This window comes from Eriocheir sinensis, chromosome 29 (genome assembly GCF_024679095.1).
Source record: "Eriocheir sinensis breed Jianghai 21 chromosome 29, ASM2467909v1, whole genome shotgun sequence".
NCBI classification, from domain to species: Eukaryota; Metazoa; Arthropoda; class Malacostraca; order Decapoda; family Varunidae; genus Eriocheir; species Eriocheir sinensis.
Window position 1 is genome coordinate 8,580,708 of NC_066537.1, and position 16,124 is coordinate 8,596,831.

Genomic DNA, 16,124 nt, shown 5'->3' on the forward strand with positions numbered 1-16,124 from the left:
TGACGGCGACACTGAACCCAAGTAACACGTCCGGCATAACAATACAGAAGGAGGGTCAGACTACCACTAGGGTCACTAAACTACCACAAATGTTCAAAACTCCTACGAAAGACTTGTCAAATGCCTAAGAATGACCCTATATATACCTGTACACATGTTACCTGGCCACGAGAGAGTCCCTGCTGCCTCTTTTCTCCTTCATGGTAATCCAACTGTTGCTGTTCGTCACACTATATATTTGAACGTGTTACAGTCTTCAGAGGGTCAGTGGTCAATGGTCCTCCCCGCCACGTGTTCGATCCTCCTCTGAAGCTTTGTCTGCCGTGTCAAATGATGCGACGGTGCCAGATTGTCTTACTCAGCCTCTTATATTTACCGACTTCCGACCCAAAAACTGTCTCGTGGACCCCATAAGGAGATTCACTTATAATTATCGTTACAATAGTTAATTCATGATGTATCTTGGCAATAGTTAGGCGTCAGAAACCGGTAAATACTATGCTCTGAATACGATAATCTGGCAATTGTGAACTGATGCGATTTTATCTCGTCTCGGTTTTTGGCCTGGCCAATATTTTCTTCTTCCCAGAGCTTTTTGATGTTGTTCTGAGTTCATTTTTTGTTGTTGTTTATATGTGACTTTCATGCAGTTTATTTAGCTTTGTATTGCACTCGTTGGAACATTTTTTTTTAGAATTTATTGTAGACATGCTTGGTTTTGCTCCCCATTGCATCAGCTCTTGGTAATCCTCTCTCAAGCTACTGTGTGATTATGTATGGGGATAGATAGATAGATTAAAAGAGAGAGAGAGAGAGAGAGAGAGAGAGAGAGAGAGAGAGAGAGAGAGAGAGAGAGAGAGAGAGAGACCTTTAGGTACTCATTAAGAAAAATGCCAAGGGCCATACTATTTAACATTTCGTCCCCCAAGTACCTATACACATATGACATGGCTTTCGTGGGAGTTGTGGGCCTTTCCAGGGGTATCTTTTTTTTTACCCTGGTGGAAGTTTGACACGGCTTCTGTTCCATGAATTCTAAAAAACACTCATGAGAACGCATTTTACCTCTTTTTTGTCCTTTAGAAATAATTTATGTGAGAATCGTTAGCGTTTAAGAGTACCGATCCAATACCCTTAACAGCTCTGGGTACGCTCCCTAGTGGAATATGTATGCTTCTTCCCACACAGTAAATGCCTAACATGCCATAGTTTCCCTTCAAAAAAACATGTCCACAAAGTAAATGCCTAACATGCCATAGTTTCCCTTCAAAAAAACATGTCCACAAAGTAAATGCCTAACATGCCATAGTTCCCCTTCAAAAAACGTGTCCACAAATGCCTAACATGCCATAGTTCCCCTTCAAAAAACGTGTCCACAAATGCCTAATATGCCATGGTTCCCCTTCAAAAAAACGTCTTTTCAACATTAGGTGCAGCTCTCTGGAATGAATCAACACATATCTTCAGGTTTTATTACAAAATTAACAATATAATATGGTTTTCCTTAAAAATTTCTTCACCTTTTTATACACACAACAAAATAATGACGCCTCTACAGCTTAAGGTATAACTGTTTGAACGCTTGCGCATTCCGAGATCAGTATTTCCCAAGGGTAAGGACTGGCTGTGGCTAAGGGCGGCTTTCATAGTCACTTGTTTGTTTTGATCGTTACCAATGGCGGCGATCAACGCTATAGTTTTCCACGTGAAACTAGCCTATGGGGTAGTGGCGGCTGCTGAGGAAGCGAGAGGTGTTGAGAGTGTGTGGCAAGGTGCGGGGCTAGGCTAACCCCGCAGCCGCCACTACCCCATCGGCCAGTTTTATATGGAAATACTATAGCGGCGATAACAGCCATTGGTAACGATCCAAACAAACAAAGTGACTGTGAAAGTGGCCCTAAGTCAAGTCAGGAGCGAGGGATTGGGCATAAAAGAAAACTAATTACAACAGACAATAAATTACGAAAAAAAACTTATACGCTGAAAACATTTGGGGTAGGAATGAAGGATGACCAACTGTACAAATGAATGCATGAATAATTATATATAATCAACCTGGTTTTGACAGCAAGGTCCCTTACTTATCATTAACATCATTGACGCGACAACGCTGTAGAAACATGAACCTGGTCTTGGGTGACGGTTGTGGACCTGTCGAGACTAACCACCACGCCGCTTGTACTTCTTGATTTGCTAGCACAATCAAGGCTCTTTGTAGGTGTGAAGAATGGAAATGAGTGAATGAAGCTACTAATGTACAGGTGTGTCCTCTCCACGAAGGAAAGGAGGGACGCTAGCAGGGACAACTCTAAAGAACAAAAAAAATATATGTCATGAAAGGGTAGAAGGTTGCTGATGGGGTAAAAGGAGTGAATGAGGACGTGAGAGACTTAGGAAAATCTTCAAAAACCTCATTTCTATATACTAAAAGGAGAAATTGCAGGAGAAAGAATGAACATGAATAAATACAAGCAGTGATATATGGATGGAAAAAAAGGAGAGGCGGAATTATGAAAACCAAGCATCATGTGCGAGGAGATACAATAATAAGCAGTGCATGGATGAGTGGAAACCCAATACTGTATCCCACCGGGTGATATTGAAGGAAATAAAGTCGGAACCAAAACTTTGAAGAACCCAGCTTCATAAGTTAACAAGAATGGCTGAAAAAGAAAAATGTATAAAATCTGATTGTACAGATTAAAAAGTTATCTGCCAACTTTAATAGAGTAAAGAAATAATTAAAGAAAGGAAATGTATGAAGATCCCAGCTTCATAAATCAACATGAATAGCTGGAGCAAACTATTAAAAACCTGACTAAACTGGAGTGAAAACTAAGTCACTTCCCAGCACAGTTCATATTCAGTCAACAAAATATGAAAGCAAGTAATGGAAAGTAGCTAACTATGAAGAACCCAGCTTCACATTTTGAGCTAAAAGGGTGAAGGAAATATTAACATTTATAACTAAACCGAAAACTAAATTACTGTGTGCCAGCAAAGTCCAGCTTCAATTAACAATGTGTGGAGGTAAACAAAAGAAGAGCAATGAAGAACCCAGCTCCATGCACCAACATGAATGGGTGGAGAACAGCAGTAAAAATATTACTGAACTGACATGTGAACAATAATTATGTACCAACTAAGTCCAGCTTTAGTTAACATAGTATAAAATTCAAGAAAAACAGGAAAGCTATGAAGAACCCAGCTTCATACATCACCATGAGTGGGTGAGATTATAAAGAAATTATCTTAACTGATAAGTGAACTAGATGGAGTGTGTGCCACCAATTTCCAGCTTCAATGGACAATATAAGTAGGGACAGGAAAAGGAAAGCTATGAAGAACCCAGCTTCGTCTAATATAAATCAGTGGCTTGAATATTAAAGAATAATGAAAGCTTACTCAATTGATGAGTAAAACTAAGTTATGTTCCAGCAAAGTCTAACTTCAATCAATGAAGAAAGCAAATACTCAAAGAAAGGGAAGTTTGAAGAATCCAGCTTCATGTGATGACATAAATACTTGACTTAGAGAAATAATAACTGAAATATATGCAAGCTATGTCCTGCTTCAGTTAATAAAAAAATTACAAAAAAGAGGAAGGAAAGCTTTGAAGAACCCAGCTTCATATGCCGACATGAATAGATGGAGTAGAAAATGGTAATTCGTAAAAAAAGTGACATGTGGATTGAAAATGTAATTCACAAGAGGTGCTGTCTGAAGAAGCCAGCTTAATCTGCCATGTGCATGGAGTAGAAAATAGAAGTCAATAAAGCTTGACTTACAAGGACTGAAAACTTAATCGTGTCCCAGTTAAGTTCTGCTTCAGTTATAGAAAAAAGTAAGCCTCTTGCTAATATGAATACATGGTGAAGGCAACACAAGTCGCTAAAACTTGACTAAGGCGACCAAGTACTAGAATTATGCACCAGCTACATTCACCGTCCATAAAGAATGAAGAAAAGCAAAGGGAGGAGAACTTTCAAGAACTCTACATCACAGTGGTGTGAATGGTCATGAGAAAAAATAATTAGAAGACTGAAAGCTAAATTACAGATCAGCTTAAGTCATCTTTGATTAAAAAAAGTCATGTAGAGGAAGGAAAGCATTGAAGACTCCAGCTTCGTACTTCACCATGAAAGGGTTGTTGAGGATTTGTGATGGAAGTGACAAGAATTATAATGAGTGGAAAAAAAGTCACAGGAAAAATTACATGGAGAAAAACTATACACATCAGCTTAATCAAGAGACATAAATATAATGCTAACTACAAAGTATCCTGAGTGATGTTGTTGCTCTTATTGTTGTTGTTGTTACGAGTGTGGCTCAGGGTGCGTATCAGTGGCTGGTGAGGTCGAGGGTGTCAGGAGTTACCAGCCTCTCCTTCCCTCACACACTAACTTATTCTCTACTCCTGACCTTATCTGTGCCGGGTCAAGGACTGCCCACCAAGCACTTTAAGACAGTACAACCCCTGCCACAACACCCGACCCTGCCTCACCCTGCCTAGATACACTTCATCCCTGCCCTTGCCTATCAACTCCCAAATTCAGTTCACCGTTCCCTTACCTATGACATGGTCCACCACTACCCTATCTCACCCCTCTCCCTATCTTCTCTCACCCCTCGTTCCTATCATTGTTTCTTCCCAGGCTTCTCCTACTCTCCAGATTCATGTTCTCAGGCACAGAAGACGCAGGACACCACACTGATCCTTTCTTCAACATGAGCTGCAGACCCACACAGCAGCAACAGAACGGATTATGTTACGAGTCTTTTATTTTTGTCTGTTCTCACTACTACCAGTCTTCCAATAACATTCAGGCTTTCCTATTCTAGTGTGCAAGCTTTCCCATTTTCCTAATCTCCTCCTAGTGTTCCTTTGGCCTTTATTGATATCTCCCACAGTGTTCAGTATGTGTGGAGGTTCTCATATTTACTAGCTCTGTGAGGTGTTCAATCTTTCACCCACTCTCTTGCAGCATTCTGCAAGTGCTAGCAGTTCCATAGCATTCCCATTCTACCATTAATTACTAGTTCTCCTGCAGTGTTCAAGCTTTAAACCTTTCTCTTGCACCATTCCACAATTACTAGTATTTCCATAGCAATCCAGTTTTACCATTATTTACTAGTTCAACCCATTCTCTAGCAGTATTTCACAACTACTAGTACTCCCATAGCCTTCCAGTATTACCATGTCTCCCACACTATCCAGGTAGCAACATACAGTTCAACACAGGTACAGCTCGGCACTGCTCGCCCCCACCACCACCAGGGTGCTGGGAGGCAAAGCATCACTAAGTTTTCCAAGCGTTCAAAGTCATGAAATTGACGCAAATTTCTTAACGTTTGTGAATGACTGCCTCATGGGGATGTGCAGTCTCCTCTTTAGATGGAGCTGGAGCTATGGGAATTGACGTGATTATTTCTAGTTACACGCATTTCGGATAGTTAATGTCACAAACCAAGTTCTTTGCGCGGTCAGTTCTGCCGTCGTGAGTGGATGAGCTTCCCCCAAAATGACAAACAGTCTTCCCGTTAGCAACCAACCAAGGGAGGAAACAGAAGTCTGGGATCATTCAGCATCAGTAGTTCCTCAGACCAAAGAGCAGGGACTGAACAAGGTACTCGAGGAGGTTTGTTGTCCTCCTTCATCAAGCTAAGAAAGGGGAGTGTCGGCCCCTGCAGGAAAGCTTTACGAGGAGGAGCTGGAGGTCTCCAGGGCAGGCTGACGGTGGCAACACCAGGCGTCAGCGGGGGGCAGGGGAGCGTCCTCTTCGTGCAGCATCGCCATCTTGCTGAAGTAGGATGATGTTCGCTTCCTTCTTGGGGCTGGTGGCTGCTGAGGGGAGGAGGAAGAGCAGACTTTGAAAACTCAAAAATCAAATGTGGGAATTAATACGTCCGTTCACTCACTGAATAAGAATACAATCGTTCCCTGATGTTACCCTTGACACATGAAGATCCATAAATTACAGAGCACCCCAAACATTGTCAGTGGGTCTCTTAGGGATTTGCAGGAGCCCCCACAAATATGATTCTTGCATCACAATGTGGTACTTAACACTTTTTGTTGAATGTAATATTTGAAGATGCATTCAAATACTTTGCTGTGGTTTTCAGGGCATTTGGGGTTAATTATGATTTTAAGTACAATGTGAACATTAGCTGTACTGTTTAACAACCTCTCCCGTGACCCCCAACACCTGGATGACTGCTCACCTGTGATGACGTGCCTGCCTGGTCTTCCCCTGAGGAGGAGGTGACACCGTCCTCCAGGTGCAGGTAGGGACTGGACCCCTCCAGCTCCAGTTCGTGGTATAGAGACGACAGCTGGTCATCCACCATGGTTGGCTGCAAGACAGAAACAGACATGCTGATGACTACTGCATGTTTGTAGATGTGTGTGTATTTACCTATTTGTAGTCTACGAGGCCCGAGCTAAGCTCTAATAGTGTGTGTGTGTGTGTGTGTGTGTGTGTGTGTGTGTGTGTGTGTGTGTGTGTGTGTGTGTGTGTGTGTGTGTTTACCTAATTGTAATTATCTAGTTGTGAAATGTATATACACAGCAAATGAGCTACACTTGTGGGGTTCCATCTTGGTCTTCATTAGTTGAATCTATCTCTGAATTCCCATAAGTTTTGGACTGAACAATGAAATGGTCCAAGCTGTTCCACAGTTTGTTGTATCCAGGTTTTAAACTGTGTTCCTTTACATCCCTCAGGCATCTTGCCTTTTTTAATTTCCTCCCATGCCCCTTTGCTGATGCCCTGTCCCACACAAGCAGATCTCTTTGTATGGATGCATGTGTGTGTGTGTGTGTGTGTAGGTGTGTTTACATTGCAAATGCATAAAATGCAGTAGTGAACATGTATTCAAAACTGCTGGTCATGTTTTACCCATAAAACTGCTGTCATTTAATATGTCAAGGTTATAATTCCATTTGTAGCGTTGGCGTGTAGTGCTGCAGACTACATACACTTCGTCCACCACAGACCCTCAAGGTGGTGGAACAGATCGTGGAAATCTGAATGCTGATGGCTGGACCACACTGAAATTTTTTTTGTATGTAGAATCTGCAGCAGAAACTACTCTTGCTATCTACTGTGACTACACTATGAGCCCAATGGCTAAGGATGTCATGTAATACCTTGGCTTGGCTTCTGCAGAGTGCTGCGTGTGTGTGTCAGGCAGCACGGTGCTGCAGAGACTTTGGGAAGTCATGGGGTTGGTCCATCAGGGGGGTGGGGGGTGGGGGGGATAACTGAGTACAACAAGGAAGCCAACAACATTTTCAAGAGTTGATTGAGCCTAACATTGGGCGACAGAGGAACTCTCTCTCAAGCCAATGACTGTCAACTATCACGGGGAGGGCAGGAAGGGAGGGGAATCTGCGGAGTGGTTCTTTGTACAAGTGTAGCAGTGTGTTGCCACTAAGATGTTGGAGGGAAAACCTCCACCAGCGATGTGCCCGTTTCAGGCTGGCTGGACAGACTGTCAAGTCATCCAGAGTGGGCTGAACATGTCTACCCTTCAAAGGGCCTCACAGGGTGCCGGCCACCCTCCACACCGCCAATGCTCCACAGGGCACTCTCACGCTAGTGCTAGATTCATCAGTGACCAAAGGTCTATCGTTGCTTACTTCTGGTCTGCCTTGGTTATCACAAACAGTTACATCAAGACAGCCATGTGCTACAAAACTACAAGGGACAATACATCTTATATCTGTGAGGGCAATATTTTTTTTTTCAAATATCAGTTTTCACGGTGGCTAATTCTTTCTGTTACGGTGTAGTGCGACTGTTTCATTACACAAACACCAATTGTTTCCAGAAAGACCATCAGAGTGTCTTTATGACTCATCACAAACTATTTAATACTACAACAGTGAAAGTAACAGAACTGTGATCAACATACCGAAAGAAAATAGTTTTTTAAATTTACACGTTTGATTTCATCTGACGCGAACTTTGTTATTTTGGATTTTTCGTTTGATTTCATCTGACACAAACTTTGTTATTTTGGATTTTTCGTTTGATTTCGTCTGACGCGAACTTTGTTATTTTGGATTTTTCAGTTTTGACGCGCCGTCAGAAAAGAGGCTCAGAACACCTCACAGCCAATGGGCACGTGTTTGTGTGGTCTGAGTCTGCACCACCATCACAGGCCTCATGCCAAGGCCCGGCTCTAGGTGCGAAGTTTGTGTCACCACCTCCAGCCACCCTAACGGCCTTGACACCATCCTAGCACTGCTGCCAGCAGGCACGCTGGCACCAGAACCAGTGTTAGCCCTCACAATGGCTCCAGAAACTACCCCAGCATCAATACCAGCCCCAGCATCAGCCCGAGCATGAACCATGGCCCCAGCAAACATCCCAGCACTGTCCCCAGCATCGCCTTTGTCCCCAGCGGCGGTCCCAGCATCATTCCTGGCCTGGGCTCCAGAACCACTCCCAGCATCAGTACCAAGGCCCTCCTCAGCACCCACCTGCCGCACACTCTTGAGTTTGTCCATGTCATGGCGAAGGACATCCACCAGCTCTTTGGTCTCCAGCTGGTACTTGTAGAGCAGCTCTGGCGTCAACTTCACGTCCTCCAGCCACGGCGGGTCGCTCAGCACCGGCCGCTGACACTTGGCGCGCGGGATGTTCCACTTCATCCCCATCCCCGAGATCTGAGGAAGCAGAAGGCAGGTTGAAATAATAATGAGACACGAGGACACACAAAAATATCAGGTGACTAGAGGAGGCCGGCTGACTAACACACGGCCGCTCATGAAAACACAAATTCACAGCCTGCCCTCACCATCCATAACTCTATCTCCATATTAAACTGTCAATCATATTTGCATTAACTACACAATTGCTCACTTTCTTCCATTCATCCACTGCTCCACTACAAAAGTATGTGGTGTTCTGTGTGGTGAGTGGAGCAACAATACGACAATGTTAAAACTGTGTGTCATGTACATCCATACATGTTGAAAATTCCCCTTGACTTGAGGAAGGAATGCAATTTTCTCTAAGATGAGCCCGGCCCAGCCCGGCCCAGCGGCCCACACTCACCTCGCTGTTCTCAGAGTTGTCTGAGATGTTTTGCATACTGTCGTCGCTGGACTTGTACTCGCCCGGGGAGCCCGTGGAGCTGGTGACAGAGAGCACCATGTCACTGCAAGAACAGAGAGGGGGAGAAAGCTTCATTACAAACTACTTCCCTCCATGACCCCTTGGCAAGGCAAGGGGTCACATGGAAGGGAAAGAAATTATTACACAGTACAGATTTACTCAAACTGCTCTACGTTAACACTACTTGTTCGCTTCTTTCTATCATGAACTACAAACAAAACAAAACCACAATATTGTCAGTTTTAGTTGCTATCAGTCTACCTGCCTGGCTACCAACTGTATGTCAACCGTACCATTACACTGATACTACATTTCCCGGCATCAAAGATGCGCCTTGATTTAGAAAATTATTGTATTTACAAGAAATTTGAATTGTTATCAAAAACAAGTTAATTTTATCAAACATTTACAAGTATTTCCAAAGAGTCTGGTTTGAATTTATTTACTCATTTATCTTTAGTGATGATTTTAATCAACACCTGTCGCCTACCCTCTGCACAAGAACTCTTGAGCTACCTCCCAGGGGTGCCATCCTGGCCCCGTCTGTGTCTGTCTGTGGCCAGCGTTAAGCACGGCAACACAGCTGCTGTAGAGGAACCATCACTTACCGTCAGTGACTTGCATGAACAACGGAAAGGAATGGTTCCTCTGCTAGGCTAAGGAAGCCACGGAGCCCTGCGAGGATAGTGAGGTAGCAATACCTGTCTCGTGACACAACTGTTATGATCAAGGTGCAACATCACATACCTGTGGACACAAGCTGAACACTACCTCAGAGCCAACCAGCCCAGTAATTTGGATGACTGAAGCAGCCTGTGATGCTGGCTGGCTACAGCCTGATAATAAATGAACAAAATTTTCATCATTCAGGATCATGGAAACTTGACTCCTGACCATGACCATGCAACACCAGAGCTAAACACAAAGCATGAACGTTGTGTGGCTGTGTCTGCAGCATTCTCCTTAATCCACTAAGCATCTAATGACATGCAACTTAAGTCTTATAGATCAAAATGATGCCAAAGAAAATACTTTATATTTTACAAAAGACTTGCGAATGACAAAGTTGGTCTATTGGTCTATTGTGTACGGGGCTGTTGTGAATCAAATATTGGCCAATACCTACCTTGACTCATCACTCCTGTCACAGAGAAAACATGAGTATTTTTCAAGGTAATTTTAAGGGGGAAAAACAGCGTCTTTGATACCAGGAAATGTGGCTATTTGTTACTACTATCTACCTGACTGCCTACCAGCCTATCCATGTTGTCTGGTGTAACAAGGTGGGTGTCTTGTGAACACACTGCTGAGCTGACTCATGGATATTTCTAGGGGGGGTTAAGGGGAGGGGGACTTCCTTGGAGCAAAGGGTCAGCTGAGGTTGTGTTGAGAGAAAGAAAAATTGTTTTGAAATATATGAGGAGCTAAGGGGAGGGGCATGAAAGGAAGTAAGGGCTTGCTTAAAGGAAACAAGGGCCTACAAGGCCCCAGAGTCCCCCTTAAGGCTGCCATTGCATAAAGAGGTAGTAGAGAAGTGTTTACTAAATGCAATTAAATATTAAATTACTGTCCACTGAAGTATGTTCCTATTTACTAAAACACCAATTCTAACTCTGTAGAGTTACTACCTCAAGACACTACTTACCTATTCATCTATGGCTGTGTCTGTGTTCACTAAACACAGTCAAGCCATAGTGCTGCTACCTCAAAACACTACCTTCCTTCATACCTGCTGATCTACCAAGGACATCTGCCTACCTGTCTATCTATGCTAATACAATACATGTTACAACCAAGAAAATCCTGAATATCTAAGAGAGTAAAAGAGATCAATTTAATCTCTATCAGTATAGACCTATACCTTTCTCACTAGCATACTTTGATTTTAGCAAGAATTATATCATGACATGATTGACAGTATGCACAAAACACAGTGCCATTAAATATATACACAAGGCATCCACACCACTTAACGCATGATGACCACTTCAGGCACGGTGGCCACTGAGGCATGATGGCTAGACTAGACCAGAGTGAGACCATGCAAAGGTCCAGACCAATGAGCTCAAAGGGACCTGTATGGCTCATGTTAGTGACTCCCCCTTCCTCCTCCTCTTCCTCCTGAATGAGAGTGAAACACCAGCAGAGGAGGAAGAGCAGAGTGAGTGAGTGAATGAGTCAGGGGAAGAAAGGATCACTCAAGGCTTTGGAGGCTTATCCAGGCGGTTATCCGGGTGGTGGCTGCGCTCCATGGGTGGGTGGCCCTCTCACTCCCTCTCACCCGGACAACAACACTCCACACTCCCTGACTGTGTATGGATGGAGGGAGAGGTGAAAACAAGTAACATCAGAGCTTGACAACTCCCAACGCCAGGCCAGAAGGGTGAGTTAGTGACGCTGTGCTGCTGCTGCTGCTGCTGCTGCTGCTGCTGCTGCTGCTGCTGCTGCTGCTCCCACTGCTGCTGCTGCTGCTGCAGGCCCTGTTTGCCCCTGTCCACCCTGCCCACAATGCCCCACCCAATCTCAGCCCCACCAAGCTCTGATAAGACCCATGAACCTTTTCACCGCTCCCTGCTGCCCCAAACGTTACCTCACTTTACACTCACAACTCCAGCAGAGGAAGAATGAGTACTGTACTGCTGACTGCCCCCCACCCCCCGCCCCACTCTGGCCCCCCTCAAACACTGCTTCACGTCACACTCACCTGGAGTTCTCATGGCGTGGTTCGATGGTCATTTTGTCCTGTTTGCCGGGGGAGCCGATGCTCTCGGCCTCAGCGCGGACGCTGGTCGACTGTGAATACTGTGAGACCTGTGATGAGGCACGGTTCTTCTCAGTATCCTGTGGGTTAGCACATCACACTTATACTACAGCTCCGGGCAAAACCTTCATGACGGACTCCCATGAGTGGCCTGCTCTGCCCCGGCCTGCCAACCTTGGCCACACTCCCACTGACACACTAGTAACAACCTGACTCATGGGTGACTTTATCCTGCAATTACAACTTCCACAACAACAATCAAGTGAATCTGAACAATGAAAGTTATCCATGAACTCATCCATCTACTTGAGGATATGAATGTTGTCATGCATCAGTGTGTGCGTGTGTGTGTGTGTGCACAACACTTACACTTCACACAAGTGGTGCTTCTTACATGGAGACACAAACAAAGTGTGTATTGGCATGCAAAGAATTCAAAAAGGAACATGATGTAAACTTACTTATTCTTCACCATTTACACATTAAATACAGTTTTTTCTTGAGACTTTACTGAGCAAACAAATCAAAATGATGAGTACTGAAGTAAATGTTCTAATCATCACAGTTCAATTCTTCCATTGACTTTAAAGGATTTTGTTGATTTAAAATTTATGAATATTGGTTAAAACTGTCTTTTGAGCAGTGATGGGAAACAAAAGGAAGGTGAAATGAAAGGCTGAGGTGGAAGGAAGGGTGCCAGGGTGGTGAGGGCTGTAGTCTATTGGAATGGAAGTAAAAGTATGTACCAAAAAGTATCAAACACCAAAAGTTAAATGACAGTGTTGCGAGAGGAGGGTGAGAGGTGGCAGGCACGTCATCAAGAATGTGTCTGGCAGTGTGTCGGAGAAATGACCGTGAGGATGAGATGGAGAGTGAAGGACGGCAAACTGGGAAGGTGTGGAGGAAGAAAACTCAAGGTGCAATATGACGGGACGGGTCAATCTGTGAGGGAAGACGGTCAGGTGTACTGGGAGGGAACAGCCACGGTAGAATCATGGCCAGCAGAATGTGAGGGGCTGTGAGGTGTGCCTTGAAGTGGAGAACAAAAGAGAAGGGCAAGAGCAGCGAGGGACACCGTTGCTAGATTATCGTACTCGGAGCCTCGTATTTACTGGTTTCTGAGTCATAGCTATTGCCAAAAAACACCAATAATTAACCATTTTAATGATAACTATATATGAAGGCAGTTATTGGGGTCGAGGAGGCAGTTTTGGAGTCGGAAATCGGCAAACATAAGAGGCTGAGTACGACAATCTGGCAACATTGGCGAGGGATATTGTGACAGTGAGAAGTGGTGGATGGGAGAGGAAGGAAGAAGCATGACCACCACCAAAACACAAAGAAAAGTCACTGCGCTAACCTTGGGGGCACATCCCGGGGAGACAGTTGTGGTGTCCTCTATGTAGGAGCGGATACTCTCAGCGACGTGGGAGTGGGAGCTGATCAGCTTGCCCGAGGCTGAGGCTGTGCTGCCGCGCGCTGATCCCGGCTCAGCCTTGACAGAGGTGGCCTGTGAGTCAGGCCGCCGCAGGTGTGGGGTGGAGTGCTTGGCGATGAAGCTCTGATGGAGACACACAAGGCGGGAGGTTAATACAGTGAAGGTGCTGTGAGGTGGCAACACTGACAAGCTACATGGAATAGGCAGCTTCTTCCTGTCACAACAAATAAACAACCGTCAGCTCAGAGGATTGCAAACATGAAGGAACCTTGACAAATTTGTACAGGTAGCAGCATTATCTTTAAGAAGTTTGTACCTTAGGATCAAACTTATGCCCAGCTGACTGCAGAAACAATACTCTCATTTCTCAACTGATCATCAAAAGTCAGTTGATTATATAAGTGAAGGGTATAAATCAATCAGTACATGCTACTAAAAATTACACTACTCCTGCTGAATACAGTCCTCAGACCCACCTTGGCAGACTGAGGGATGGGGTCAAACAGGTCATGGTCACTTTCGGCCCCGGACGGCTTCTCCCCGTCAGACATGGGGATGGGCATCTGGGTGAGTGGAGCATGGACCGCTGTGTGCTGGTACACCACGTTGGGCAGCATGAGGGGCGGCGCGTTGAACAGCGGCGGCCCCACCGGCTGGTACATGACCCCAGGGATGTACTGCAGCGGCACTGCCACGCCTATAAACACAGTAACATTGGCTCTGGAACCTACACACACACACACACACACACACACACACACACACACACACACACACATCAACAACTAGCTGCTCAATATGCGACAAATTCAACTTTTGCTTTTAAGAACTTTCTACATTTTTTTTACAATCATCTTTCATCTGTAGTTTGTTGAATTCACTGATGCAAACCCCACAGATCAGGAGGTCTGAATGTACCATCTCGAATATTCTTCAGACCAATCAAACTAAACGAAACAGTAAAATATATAGAGATGCATTTCCTGACCCCATAGTGGTAAGTGAGACACGACAGGTTACCTTGAGGGTGCAGGAAGGTTGTCTGCTGTGGTGGGAGGACGAGGGGCATCGGGGCGGGGGCACGGGGCACGGGGGGGACTTGGGAGATGCTGGAGGTGCTGGTGGGGAAGTAGAAGCCCGGCATGATGCCCGGGTAGGAGGGCGCTGCCACGTGGGTCGTGCCCTGTCCCACAGCGGCCCCGACGGACCTGCTGACAAACAAGAGGTCAATCAGAGCAAGGCAAGGGAATGTTACGAGGCTTGTCGCAGAAACTTGGTCTTGGTATTCTAAGAGATGGATGAGTGCACCCAACAGCAGGTATTAGGAATGTTGCAAGAAATGACTAAGTGTGGGTGTTGCCAGGAGACAGCAAAGAGAACGTGTCAAAAGGCATTGCTACAAGAGATACACATGTCTCATTCTTTCCCTACACACACACTAGATGCCCAGCACATGAAGGGCAAATGTATTACTTCAAGCCATACATGACAAACTGAAGTATGTATAAAGCATAAAATTCATATGGCAAGATAATTAGGAATGTAATGAAAAAAATATGTTCTATGGTGCAGGAAAGCAAGGACATGCATTATCCTGAGTCATGTATGTGTGTCTGGCTGTCTTACTCCACCCAGGAAGAGACACGTGAGGAAATACAGTATAATATCGCAACCCAAGAAAAGACAAAATCTACTCATATAAAAAGTAAATATATAAAGCAAAATTCCCAAGTCAAGAGTATGGGCATTACCCAGAGGAATGTATGTGTGTCTGGTTCTCGCCATGCGCCCAGACGTCAGCGGAGGAAGGCTTGAGGGAGGAGCCGGAACCTGCCGCAGAGGGTGCCAGGAAGGGCTGCTTGTTGGCCGTCGCCTCATGCTCCATCGCCCCGCCGCCACGCTTCACACCGCACGTCTGAACCAACAAGAAGAGGAGGCGTTAGGTTACCACAAAATACAGCACACTCGCACCTGATTGCACTCACACTCACACCAATTCGTCTCATAGTTACTCCTCGTATAGTGGCAGGTATTATAAAACATTTCGCCACCCAAGAACACCTATTTGACAAGGCTTTCATAGGAGTTGTGGGCATTTCCAGGAGTACAAAACACTGAGCTAGAGTGAATTGTGATTATGAAGCAGAACTATGTATAAAACCTCTAATCTGTTAAAGTCACTCCTATAAATACTGGATAACAGAGAGCAATCATTATGGAGTGGAACTAAAATAAAATAAACACTATCGTTATTAAAGACAACTGAAAGAATGAAGTGCGAGAAGGCATGACGACCCCCAAAACAGCCTGCAGGAGAGCCCCGTGACCTACCCTTTCCACAGGCCTCTTGAGTGCCTTCTTCATGGTCTTCAGCTTGCCCTTGTCCTTGTGAGGCTTAAGTCCTGTCCGCTGCCGCTGCATGAACATCTTCTGCATGTCTGCGTTGTGCTTGGACAGAACTTCCTCCGTCAGCTGCACGTGCCTGTAGGACCGCCCCACACTGGACGTCCGCCCTGTGTCGCCGCTTCCGCTGCCGCTGCCGTTTCCGGTGCTCTCGGACTTCCTGGTGTGGTTGCAATTGTCGCCAGAGCCAGAGCCGGATTGGGACTGGGAGTTGTCTTGGGATTGCTTGTTGGTGGTAGAGCCTGTGGGGGGGACAGCTTGTTTTTTTTTTTCGTTTTTGTTTTTTACAACAAAGGAGGCAGCTCATGGGCACAAAAAAAAGGAAACAATAATAAAAAATAAGCCCACTACTCGCTGCTCCTAAAAAAAGAATCAAAAGAGGTGGCCGAAAGAG

At 45.1% G+C, this 16,124-nt stretch overlaps 1 protein-coding gene across 30 annotated transcripts in view; it reads right to left on the minus strand.

Moving 5' to 3' along the window:
- Positions 1 to 4,368: 4,368 nt before the first annotated feature.
- Positions 4,369 to 16,124, minus strand: part of LOC127004981 (period circadian protein-like) — a 141,040-nt gene continuing 129,284 nt past the window's right edge. For 8 of the 30 annotated variants that reach the window (XM_050873380.1, XM_050873373.1, XM_050873355.1 and 5 more), the window contains exons 15-24: positions 15,659 to 15,972; positions 15,079 to 15,242; positions 14,348 to 14,538; positions 13,804 to 14,024; positions 13,250 to 13,450; positions 11,833 to 11,969; positions 9,069 to 9,171; positions 8,492 to 8,677; positions 6,226 to 6,357; positions 4,371 to 5,845 (exon numbers count right to left, since the gene is read on the minus strand). In XM_050873380.1, the coding sequence (XP_050729337.1) occupies positions 5,699 to 5,845; positions 6,226 to 6,357; positions 8,492 to 8,677; positions 9,069 to 9,171; positions 11,833 to 11,969; positions 13,250 to 13,450; positions 13,804 to 14,024; positions 14,348 to 14,538; positions 15,079 to 15,242; positions 15,659 to 15,972 (1,796 nt within the window). In that variant the 3' untranslated portion in view covers positions 4,371 to 5,698. Of the gene's footprint in view, positions 5,846 to 6,225; positions 6,358 to 8,491; positions 8,678 to 9,068; positions 9,172 to 11,832; positions 11,970 to 13,249; positions 13,451 to 13,803; positions 14,025 to 14,347; positions 14,539 to 15,078; positions 15,243 to 15,658; positions 15,973 to 16,124 lie in introns of all 30 variants that reach the window. The other 22 variants (XM_050873359.1, XM_050873361.1, XM_050873385.1 and 19 more) reach the window with 14 other exon arrangements.